Raw genomic sequence first — 12,507 nt, 5'->3', positions numbered from 1 at the left:
AAAAGTTACTGAAAAAAATGGTGTTAATAGATTATCACCTGTAAATCAAGCCCATTAAAGTTGGCTTGTAAAGCCATGATACTAATAAGACTCTGATGCTTTCATATTTTTTAAAATGCTTCACATGGCATAAACTTTATATACTTGGGTCTGTGCTGTTGATGGGAAAATAACATTTATTTTGTTGTTGTATCATCCATCTGTTTTTACATTTAATCATTGCTGTGATGTCTGTGTGCTGCTCTGTGCTGTGTGAGCACCTCCACTGACAAGTGTGAGTTATGTGACTACAGAAGGGCCTGGATGACCTCTAAATGTTGTTTACAACTCTCCTTTTTTATGACTCAGATTTGCAGCAGCACTTGGGATGTTTAAATGTCCTGTTTATTATATTTTCCCAGAGCTGTACTTCATGGCATTCCCAGTGGTTATCTACAACCACCTTTCCAATTTCCTGCAAGTGATGGTTTGAGTGAGCAGCAGACCTTGAGCTGTCCTTCCTTGGCTGGGTGATGACACTGGAAGTGTCTTGTCTTGAAAGTTCCCTCACTGTGCAGGATGAGAGGAGCACTCGGTTCTTGTGTACTCCAGAATTTCACTGGGAATGAGAGGGAATCAAGGATATTTGAAAACCAAGGAGCACAAAAACAATTCACACATTTAAAGAGTAATCTCCACTTGTCTCACTTGCAGTACCTTGGTGGCCCACACCTACATATTCTATAAGGCAGGAGCATATGGCTGATAATGTGTTACATTAAAGAAATTATTAAGAGGTCTTTGGACATTACTATTGCCAAAGAATGACTGTAAAAGAGTAAATTTTTTTCCCCAATATCTGGCACTGACACTGGTAAGAGGCAAAAAGGAGTTATTTGATCATGCTTTTCTAAATTTACAGCGAGGCCAGATTAACTGGTTAATGCTTTCCGCTGACAGCTCCCTTTAGTTTCATGTGGTGTGGGAGAAATGGCCCAGAGAGAACATCAGCAAGAAATTAATGTGGACACATTTAATGTAGAATCATAAAATCTTACAATGGTTTGGGTTGGAAGGGGCCTTAAAGATCATCCAGTTCCAACACCCTGCCATGGGCAGGGACACCTTCCACTAGACTGGAATTTTCACCATTAATTCAGCTAAGCCAGAGGGCAATCATTCCATAGCCTGGCACTCAAAGTTGAACAAAGAGCACTGAAAAATACTGAAAACAAGAGAGAAAGGTGCTTTTTAATTTAATTTACATTTTAAATTTAATTTATTTTTTTTAAAATTTAAAATAATTTAAATTATTTTTAAATATGCAGCAGGAAATCACATTGCTATCAGTGCCATAATTTTCACTGCAACTTTTGTTTCAGCTTTTTGGGACAGTCCAAGTTTAGCCCCTTCTCTTTCCCTCTTTCTGCAGAGATGTTGGCCACCACTGGAATCACCCTGGAGAAAATAATCAGATATCAGCTCCTTAATTCTCCTGAGGGCTAAGGCTCACCAATTCAATAAGCAAGCTTCTCCTCGGGCATCTGAAGCCCCAGGAAGAAGAAAACCACACCAAACAAAAGACTCAAGCCCTGAAATGCAGGCAATTCTTAATTATTTACAGGTGGAAGATTATCTAACTTCCCACTCTGAAAAGAATTATAAGTAAGTGTATATTCACACGTATAAAATACTGCTAGCCTGCAAAGCCACAGACACTTCAAGAAGCAGTGTGTTTCCTTCCAGGGATATTTCTAGGCCTGATAAAAATCATTCCTGACAACACTGAATTTTCAAGATTCAACGAATCATTGAAAATTACATTCCTTCATTTTCAGTCACGTTGACCATAACACCACTAGTGTTTAAATAAAAGCAAAACAAGAAAACAAAAGAAAACAAAAATATCATCCTCATCAAAAAACCCCAAACCTCACTGTGTACCTTTAGGACTTTATACAACACATTTCTGCATTTTTTTTCCTAAGATAGCTTTATCACAGGAAGGGGCTAGAGCTTAACTGATGTGTATTTGCTACTATATTTTCAGGGGGATAAAATAACTGTGCTGAAGAAATTAATCTTAACAGCGCAGCAGAACAAATGCATTCATTTCAATGGAAATGGATGATGACCTGCCTATTATTGGGAAGGTAGGAGGACGAAATATTTGTTTTATTCTCCATATGGATCCAAAATGTCCAAAAAAACTGCCCTACAGAACTGTCCCACGTTCCAGCTGTCACACAGCTGGAATATTGTCCTGGGTGAGTGGAACCCTGCACAGAATGTTGTTCACCAAGTGCCCTCTGCTGGCTTATAATTTCCCAAAAGAAGTGTCTCTTGTAGCCACAAACCAAACAGGCTTCTCAAACCCCGACTCCCCTTTCTGCTTTTGGAAGAGAAAAGCACTGCTGCCAGATCTGTGAGCACTACAACAACCCGCAGAGAAGCCTTTCATTAATCGGGGTTTGTGTGTAACCATCAGTGAGGCAAAAGGGGACGGGCAGAATCAGCAGCTGAGAGGCAGCAGCTCCTCCCACCCCTGCAAGTTCATCCTGCAAGCACTGGAAAAGCAACTCGAGCAGGAACACGTTTATAACAAACTGCCTTTCAGCAGCACAAAGCTCCTGAATGCTTCCCAAAGATAAGAAATGCCAGGAATCCATAAGGCAGGTGTTGCATGACTCCTGGTGGAGGCTTTGCCTCTTTCACTTCTTGTTTCTGGTAGCATTTAGCAAAACATATTAATCATGAACTCCTGTCCACTCGGCTGAAAGTAGCAAACCCCTCACCAGCTCCAATCTGTCATATGGAAGGAAAGGAAAATCCCAAATTTGCAGACAAAACTAGAATAATAATCTCTAAATGAACATGGAATTTCCCTCCAAATTTACACTGGCTGAAAGCCGAGATGACAATCCTACATCTTCCACCAAAGAAACAACTTTCTTCTGATAATAAAAAACTAAAACCAAAACAAAATAAACACTTAACAAACACAACCAAAAAAACCCACACCACCAAATCCTTGAAAAATGTGTGTATCAGAGATTTCTAGTCAGCACATTACTGGGAAATTAGAGAGAATTTTAAAAATGAAAGGTAATTCTGGTGAACGATTCTTTGTCCTTTAAAAAACCCCATAATCTCTAAATTCAGAGAAAGGTAAAAAAAAAAAGGGTAAAAAGAGTTGAGGACTGTTAAGAGGCACCATCTGGATGATCCAACCACCAACTTCCCACAGGTGACAGCAATTTCTTCCAAAGATCGTCTTTTTTCTCAGGGCACCTGAATCTGAAGATTTGGCATCAAAGAAAGCTTTGTGCCAGCACAGCTCCACTTCCCAGGAACTGTAGGTATGAGAACCTTCACTTGCAGCCCTCAGCCCTGCTGTGGTGAGGGAGCTCATGGGAAGCTTTAACCCAGAGCTCAGCTCTTCCAGCAGAAGAAGGTGCTGTTAACAAAGGCACAGCTGTTCTTCCACCCTGGGGATTTCAATGCCATTTCTGCTGTGTGATAGAAATTCTGGTACCAAATTTCTTCTAAACCTCCTGCAGCTGTGGGAAACACATGCACTTTAAAATGCTATTACATTTTGTATGAACAATGAGCTCCCATCCTCTGCTAAGCCTCTGTGTATAAAATTAACCCTAAAAATACCCACTTTGTACAAGCAAAGCTCATGAAGGGGTTTTTTTGCACTGGATTACATAGTGGCAGTGTTTTAAATTCTGTTTCTTACCAACTTGATACTGAAAATTTCATGAAGAATTTGATGTATAAGCAAAAATAGTTTCAGCAAATGTCCAAAATCCACTTTATGAACCATGCCTACTTCCACAGTGACTTGGTGTCTGATTCCTTTGTAACATCACTGGAGTTGGTGATCTGCACAGGGAATATCTGAAATCCCCCAAGAAAAGTGCCAGCACTGAAGTACAAATTCAAATCTTCTAAACCCAAACGTGTTTTTTTCTTTTAGTGACAATAAAATTAATCATTAGGAGGCTCCAGGAGCAAAAATGTTTATTCCCTGAACCCTGACTAAGCTGAGCATGCCCAACACTCACACTCAAGCTCCTCTTTGCTCACCTTAACAAGAAAATGTCACTCCACACTCCTGGGTAAGTGTTCAGCCACAAATGGCATTTGCCAGACACCAATTCAATTTAAGGCTTGTAGATTCATTTATAAAGCACACAATTCTCCCTCGAAAATATGGGTTCACTTCAGCAAGTCTGTCATGGAACAGAAACTTTAATCCAAGTAAGGGATGTCATGTTGCTTGTTTGTTTGATTTTGAGAGATGTTGTGTCCTGCTCAATAGAAAGGTGACAAAAAACTTGGAAGAGGTGGACAAGATTCTGCTAGATTATATATGGGAAAAAATGTAGAAAATTGGTGAACTGAAAAGCAGAAAATTTGCTAAAACCAACCAGCATGTTATCAAAGGCAGCTCCCAAACAAAAGTGAAAGGACAAGGATAAGATAAAGGCAGAAATGTATTTATTTATACATCATTATTCCAGACATTCAATAATACTTCTTTGGAGAAAGCTTTATTACCCTAAATCAGGGGAAGTTAGGATAATTTGAGCTTGTTTTTTCCAATCACTACTTATCATACAACTGCTTTAATAGGGGTGCTGTCCTTAAGAGTTGTGCGTCATGCCAGCGGAAATTATTTTCTTCTTCATTTCAAGACCTTTTAAAACTATAATGGGCCAATGGATGAGTTTTTCAAAGTGCTACTGTTGTGGCAGCTGTGTCCTGCTGCTGATTGGTGTTCAGAATGACTTTGTGAAAGCGAGATTCTTTGAAATGGAAACAAAATCTTTCCACTAATACCAAGTTAAATCAAGATGTGGAAGATGTATTTTCCTTCAACAGATGACCCTGGCTGTCTGTTCCCAGACACAGGCCTGAGCTCAGACACCTTGAACAGTACATTCATTCCTCTCTACTCCCATTCTTCGTCCACTAGATATGTTGCCACATGCCAAATCCCTGCAACACATCTGCCCTCAGCTTCTGCAAGGGCTTTGAGTCTCTTTTTCCCTCTTAGAACTGGTTTGACATTGGTGTGTTGGGATGACTTTGCTTCAGAACACATCCAGTCAGCTCCCTTTAGATGGAAAAGCTCAAGAAAACACTCTGTGTCTCAGGCCAGGCTCCTTGTCCTCTGCAATGCCCCTCTCTCAAAAAGGCATGGAAAATCCTGCAGCTGGGAATCAATCAGCTTCGTATCAGCATTCACTAGAGAGTCAACAGGACAAGCAGGTGCAAATGTCTCCATTGGTCCATGATATGTTTGATACTATGACCTAAATTTAAGCATTTCTGATTTTATTTGCCAGTTAATTTTAGCACATTCTTTACCATAGCTCCAATACCATCAAAGATATGGTGTAATGCTGTTTCACACATAAATGCTGGGGTGGTCACCACCTTATTTTTTGTATCCACATGAGCTTCGTAAAAAGGAGTTAAGGAAAACACAGCACTCGCAGATGCTGCCTGCAAAATGAACCAGCACTGACAAAACCTCACAGCTCCACTATCCTATAAAAACTTCCTCCAAATATGTTATATCATTCAGTTGTAAAGACAGCTACAACCTATAACCCAAGCTATGATAAGGTATTTTTGCCAGAAATACAAATGCTGCGTGAGAAACCTGTGGAAACACCCAGAAACACAAGAAAACTACAAAATTCACTGATGGCAGTAAAATGTCTCTGAGTACAGTCTGGAGCTTTAGACTTCAGAAGAAGAATAAAAATCTCAAAGAGAACTGACCAGCTCTAACTCACACTGGTTTTATGTGCAAATTCATTTAGCACTTAGTGCATTACTGGGTGTCCAAGGGAGCTGACTGAGAACGACTTCTAACTCCCAGTGTGTAGTTACACAGCAGTAGTTACACAGCTGTGTACAGAAGAGTTTCTAATCCTGCACTGCACCACTGCTATCTGCTACCCACTGCACATTCCCATGAAAATCTGTGTGGAAAAGCACAGGTCCTACATGTGTTCATTCCTTTAATGACACATTTCTAAACTATCTCCCAACATGGAAATTACCAGGAAAGGATATGGTTACTTCTTTCACACAGTGCTTTGCTCCCAGCTCTTTGATGGCTCCTGCAGTCCCAGCATAAGGCCACTTGCCCCCTTCCTCTTCTTCATGGCCCACAGTTACCTCAGCACCAGAGAGCACCTTTGCTGCCAGCACTGGGGAAATGCAGCACAGGCTGCAACGGAAGGAATTTTAAGAGCAATTCTACAACAGCACTATTCCAGAACTTGCTCACAACTGAAAAGATTCAAATGGACACAGCCTTGAAAATCTGAGATACATCACAAGGCAACTTCCTCTCAGCATTTCCTCAGCTTCTCCTTTGACAAACACCTACACAGCCAAATCTTGAAAAACACATTTAAAAAAATAGGCTACAAATGATACAAGACAGAAGATACTTTTTCCAGTTCCAACAACAGCAGCACATTTCAACCAAACACAGGTTGTCTCCAAGCTCACACTTTCAAACAAATGCCATCCAACTCACATACTTACCCAATAGGTTTGCCTGCTTTGTGGAAGTCTTTCAGGACTCGCTCAACTTCTTTGTTCACCTTGCAATCCTTCCCATCAACAGCAAAGGTAGATCTGTCACAACAAGAAACTTACACAAAGCTCAGTATAAATCTACAAACAGAGGTATTTGCCTATCTGCTGTGAAACTGCCTACAAAGGATCATCACAAACTTAACAGCTACTAAAACCTTGTTAAAAACACTCTGTAGATGACCACCAATGCTTTAGCCAAACTGTCTCTCTTCTAAGGCTTTGGTCTTCCAGAAAGTCCCTTACTTAAAAAAAAATCTTAAAATGAGAATTATCAAATCAGCTTTCTAGGATTACTGAGAAGTTGAACAACAATCTTTTCAAAGAAGGTAAATATGTAAGAAGAAAAGGGAAGTAACATTCATGTTTCTCAAAACCATCAAAAAAGCATCTCAATAGCAGGATAATCAGTATTCCACATGGCAAACACTTCTTGTTTCCTTTTTTTTTTTGAGCCAGCTGTTGTTTTATAATTATATAATTATAACAGGCAGAGAGGGAATAACAGAATAATAACACTACAAGCACCTGAAACCATTTAAGTTTTACCCTTACTTCCCTCAGACCCAAAAAGAAACACCACTAGAGGGAGGAAAGAGGACTTCTTATGCATTATCTAAACTCTTGAATTCTCATCAACATTGTTCAGGGAATTTAAAACAAGACAATTTGACAATAAGAAAAGACTTTGACAGAAGTTATCCTATTAATTAGGAGTTACATATGTAGTAAATAAGGCCATTTATGGATTTTATTGTGTGAATCTTGGTTCACAGAATGGTTTGTGCTGGAAGGGACTTTACAGATCATCTCATTCCCAGCCCTCTGCCATAAGCAGGGAAAGCTCCCTCTAGACCAAGTTGCTCCAAGCTCCATCCAACCTGGTGTTGAACATTGCCAGGCATGGGGTATCCACAGCTTCTCTGGACAACCTGTTCAGTGCCTCACCATCCTTACAGCAAGCAGCTGCTTCTTAATATCTCACCTAAACCTACTCTCTTTCAGTCTGAAGCCATTCCCCCTTGTACCATCACAGCAGACCCTTGTAAAAAGTCTCTTTCCATCTTTTCTGCAAGTTTCCTTCAGGTACTGAAAGGCTGCAATTAGATCATCCCAATGCATTCTCTTTGCCAGGCTGATTATGCATAGTTAATTATGAATATTTAGTTGAGGAATCTGACACTTAGTTGGCACTCACAAGTTTTTGGCAGCTCCAAATCCACCAGGGAATATCACAGCATCATGGTCTGCTGTAGTGAGCTTAGCCAGGCTTGAGATTTTACCACGAGCGATTCTTGCAGATTCCACTAAAACATTCCTTGAAGAACCAGAAATAAAACAATGTGATTAATTAAGCATTTGCACACAGAACAGTAAAAATAAAGTTTTGCAGAGGAAGAGGAGAGTGAGGAAGGGAGGAAGCAAGAACATTGATATTTAGTAACTGAAGCTGTTGATGGATCTGAAATGCTGCTGCTGCTGGGAAACACAGGCACTGTATATAGTCAAGTCCAGAAAACTCATGTAATATCTTTTCTCCAAGAAAACCACCACAGCTGGCATAAAGCTACTGAAGGCATTCAGCCACGTGCTACAAGAGCCATTACAGGCTGCTACATCTCAAGAGTGCCTGACACATCACAGACTTACCTTGACTCAGCTTCAGCTGGCTGCCCTTTACTGTGGTCTATGACGTGCATCTGAGGGACATCTGGAGCATACATCTGAACCTCAGCTCCCCCACGGCTCAGGTGCACCAGTACACTACAGAAATGGAGATTACACATGCAGAAAATTTTTAAGGGAGAAGCTTTTTCTGACCCCTAAATCTGCTACAAATATTCCACCAACTGACTTTGAAAGATGAGGGAAAACACATCCTACCAAAGCAGGCAATCAAGAAGAACAAAAGCTTCCTTCCTCCAAGTCTCCAGGTATTATGGAAGAATGCCACAATTAACAATTAGTTAATAGCCATTAACATTTAATCTAGGTCTAGGTGACACATCTTTTTTTAATTCACAGTTAGAGTTAATTCCACTTAAGCATTAACAATTCTGCTGTTACATTTAGCTCCAGGAATGGAAACTCAAGTGGTTCTGGAATTAAATCTGTATTGAACTCTCTTGAATCTGGAACTCCAAATTTCTATTTCTGAAGAGAGTGTCTCTCAGACTCTGTTTTGGCATCACATGCACAGTGCTGCATTTTTGGATAATCACTGAGTTCTACAAGAATGCAGCCTGAGCTCACAACTGTGAGAAAACTGTAAAAAACATTCATCATTCATCTCTCAGGGTAATTCTGATGGCCAGAGGCAGCACAACTAAATTAAACAAACTGCTGCAATGTAACGGAGACTTTTTAGGAGCCCACAGTCCCAACTTACGCTGAGGCCTCGTGGATTTCTGTGCCATCGTAGACACCACAGCCAGACAGGACCTGCAGTGAGAAAATAACAGAGTATTGAAGGTGACATGAAACTCCCCACAGGATCTTTCACAAGGTAAGATTTAAAAAATAGTTAACATACAACAATTTAAAAGCAAGCTCTTACTGTGCCAGTGAACACCATGCTATTAGCACTGGTGTCACCACTTGACACACTGCAGAACTGCCATCTCCTATTTATAACAACCCATCACAGAGCTCAGAAATAACCACTATCTATTTCCTGGCTTATACATTTATACCACAGTTAATAAACTGACATGCCACCCTTAGGTATTTTTTTATTATGCACACAGTGGGTTGCTCTGAGTATCATTCATCTTTCTTATGAAGTGTCCATATCCATGTGAAACACTTTCTCATTCAGATGCACATCAATCAGGAAAGGGACAGAAATTCACTTTGAGGTGGAACTTTAAATAAGCTACTTTACCTGCTGCTGTATTTTACCTGAGAATCTGCATCAGAGATCAAAGCTAAATCACTTTTAATACAATAATACAATTATGCTGCATTAGCCATACTTTAACAATGTGGAAATAATACCTTTGATTTGTTTACACCAGAGAATAAAAAGCACAAAGCAGTCAGCTACCCTTTGTGGGTGGAGAATTTGACAAAGTAGGAGATAAAAACATTGTTTTTAAAGTCCTTGTAATAAAGAAACAAAACCAAAAAAATCCAAAGGTTTCTCTAGTTCCTGAAAGTACACAGATGAACTCTTGTGGGGCTTTTTGTTTGGCCCTTTGCTCTGAAATTAAAAAATCCAGTTAGAAAGTCAATTTCCTTTTTTTTTTTTTTTTTTTTACTTTAATCTCCTCCTTCCTGGCTTTCCCTCAGTTGTTGGTTTTTTTTTTTTTCTCAAAAACCTTGAGAGTTGTTAAACATGTTCATGTTTTTAAACATGAACAGAAACTCACAACTGAAAAGAACTGAAAAAAATCTGAGCTAGTAATGTTAGACTTGAAGGGACTTTCAGGTCACAATACCCAGGTGTCTGTTATCATGGGCATCACTTCACCAAGTATCACCATCCCATTGCCCAATGAGCAAGATACATGAATGTTCTTCTGTCCATATTAATCTGGTTAAATTTGATATTTAAGAGCTGCCTTTTACTTCACAACTTTTTGTTTTATTTTTCATTGAATTTAGACTGAATAAACAGACAAGCAACTGTTCTAAGGTTATGCTCTGTGTGCAACACTTTTAATTTTTTTTTTAACTCAGTGAAACCAAAATACTGTGACATTATTATTGTAAACTCTGCTATATATAAATTCTTCTCTTATTTCAGTACCTACCTGATAACAAATCTTTTACCACAGTCAAAAAATTTATATCATTAATGTCAAAAATCACATTGTTTTCCCAGCTATATTTAAAAAGCTGTGATTTGCTAAAATGACAGCACTCCTTTTGGGTTACTTTTTAGCCATTTGGACCAGCATTCAGCCCCTTCCCAAGCCAATTCTGCCCCAAACAGATTTCCTCATGAAGGTAATGCCTTCTTATGCCTTTATATTTAATGCTGTCTAGACTATGCAAATCTCGAGCTGCAAAGACTGTCCACTGAGTTCCAATGCTGTGTATCCATTTGGGACACCACCTACAGCCTATATTTTCCTCTGGCAATCTGTAGCTCTTCCATCTCCTTGCTTTCTTCTTTATCTGTAACATGTTTTACCCCTTCCTGCCAAAAAGCATAACACATTTTAAATATATTCACTGCCAGTGACCTCACCCAGTAACACTATGAACTATTTCAAGTTAAAGCCTCCTGGGTTCCTCGGTACAAAGAAGACATGAAGCTCCCGGAGTGGGTTCTGTGGAGGGCAGTGAGGATGAATGAGGGACTGAGGAATCTCTCTTACAAGGAAAGGCTGAGGGAGCTGTTCAGCTTCAAGATGAGATCACTGAGGGGAGACCTCGTTAATGTGTACAAATATCTAAATGGGGACTGTCAGAGGATGGACCCTGCTCTGCTTGGAGGTGCCTAGCAATGGCACGAGAGAAATGGCATAAACTAATGCAAAGGAAGTTCCAACTGAACACGAGGAATAATTTCTTTCCTGTGCAGTAACTGAGAACTGGTACAGATTGTCCAAGGAGGATATGGAGAAGGAATACTGAAGATATTCCAGAACCGTCTAGACACATCCGTAGGCCATGTGCTCCGGGCTGGCCGCGCTTGAGCAGGGAGGCTGGAGCCGGCGACCCGCTGCGGTCCCTTCCAGCCTGACCCATCCTGTGATTCTGTGCTGCTTCCCAAAGCATCTCCAGGCCAACAACAACCACACAGACGCCAATTTTCACATGTTTCCCACCCCTGGTCTGGCTTCCTTCAAGTTTCTGAACTGCCAGGGGCCTTCTCAAATTCAGCGTCTGTCCAAGGTTTCCAGCTGTCGCAGCCACCAGGCGAGACTTTGACAGGCCGCCGCTCCGCCGAGCCCTCGCCTGCACCGGCCCCACCGCCTGAGCGACCCCGGCCGCAGGGCCGAGCGTGGCTGTGGAGAGCCAGACAGGAACAAACCAAACAAGCGCTTCTCCTCAGCGCCGGCCCGGCCCCCGCGCCCCTCCATTACTCACCACAGCGACGCGGGCGGCGCGGCAGCGCCGAGCGGAGGAGTGGAAGGCAGCGAGGCCAGCGGGCGCCGCTCGCCGCAGCGCGGTGCACAGGGCCGGGCCTCGGGAGGTCAGCATGGCTGAGGGCAGGGGGAGCGGCGGCGGAGGAGCCGGGAAGCGGAGCGGAGGAGCCGGGAAGGGGAGCGGGTGAGGCCCACGGGAACCGGGATGGCCGCGCCCGGAGGCCGCTGCGCCCTTGGCGGCGCCGGCGGCGGCGCCCCCTGGAGGCGGGGAGGGGACACGTCAGGGCCGGGAGCCGCGGGCCCTCGTTCCCTTCCCGACCCTCGTTTATCGGGAACGGCAGCGCTGGGAAGGCGGCTGAGGACAAAAAGATAACGGTGCGGAAATTACAGGGGAAAAATAAGCAAATTGGCAGACGGTAAAAAACTGGGAGGAGTTGTTGGGTCCCTCGAGGGCACGCAGGGCCTGCAGAGAGACCTCGATTAAGCAGAGATGGCCAGTCACCATCTGTATGAACACTGGAAAAGTGCTGGATTCTGCTCCTGGGATAGGACAGTCCCGTATGTACGGACAGACTGGGGAATTAAAGGCTGAAAAAAAAGGTGTTAAACTATCAGAGAGAGTCCAGAGAAAGACAAGGAAGATGGTGAAGGCCTTAAGGAGAAGCCGTGTGAGGAGCGGCTGAGAGCCCTTGGTCTGTTCAGCCTGGAGGAGACTGAGGGGAGACCTCACTGCAGTTACCTTTAATATTTATACCTCTCTTCTATTCCAACAGTGGCAAATGACCAGAAAACAAATCCAGAAAAGCAGAACATGCTGAGAAAATAAATTCTGAATCATTGGTAATATCTGCAGTATCTT

The 12,507-nt window shown here is 42.0% G+C and overlaps 1 protein-coding gene across 1 annotated transcript; it reads right to left on the bottom strand.

The window, feature by feature from the left end:
* Nucleotides 1-4,471: 4,471 nt before the first annotated feature.
* On the bottom strand, nt 4,472-12,363 carry GATD3 (glutamine amidotransferase class 1 domain containing 3). The gene is made up of 7 exons (XM_023924080.2): nt 11,650-12,363; nt 8,999-9,051; nt 8,260-8,373; nt 7,808-7,927; nt 6,559-6,651; nt 6,079-6,235; nt 4,472-5,457 (listed from the first exon to the last, which is right to left on the bottom strand). The coding sequence occupies exons 1-7, from the start codon at nt 11,761-11,763 to the stop codon at nt 5,329-5,331; spliced, it is 780 nt and encodes a 259-aa protein (XP_023779848.2). The 5' UTR covers nt 11,764-12,363; the 3' UTR covers nt 4,472-5,328.
* Nucleotides 12,364-12,507: the final 144 nt, after the last annotated feature.

The sequence above is a fragment of the Cyanistes caeruleus genome, chromosome 3 (assembly GCF_971803275.1).
Source record: "Cyanistes caeruleus chromosome 3, bCyaCae1.hap1.1, whole genome shotgun sequence".
In the NCBI taxonomy this organism is placed as follows: domain Eukaryota; kingdom Metazoa; phylum Chordata; class Aves; order Passeriformes; family Paridae; genus Cyanistes; species Cyanistes caeruleus.
The sequence above is the reverse complement of the archived record's forward strand: the minus strand, read 5'-3'. Positions and strand labels throughout refer to the sequence as shown.

Excerpts from the sequence above, each read along its gene's own strand:
- GATD3 (XM_023924080.2), bottom strand. The coding sequence starts at position 11,763 with ATGCTGACCTCCCGAGGCCCGGCCCTGTGCACCGCGCTGCGGCGAGCG. Across the intron at positions 6,236-6,558 it reads AAAGCAGGCAAACCTATTGG|CCTGTGCTGCATTTCCCCAG; the intron begins GTAAGTATGTGA and ends CTTCCGTTGCAG. Across the intron at positions 5,458-6,078 it reads ACTGTGTGAAAGAAGTAACC|GAAGCTCATGTGGATACAAA; the intron begins ATATCCTTTCCT and ends ACTCCTTTTTAC.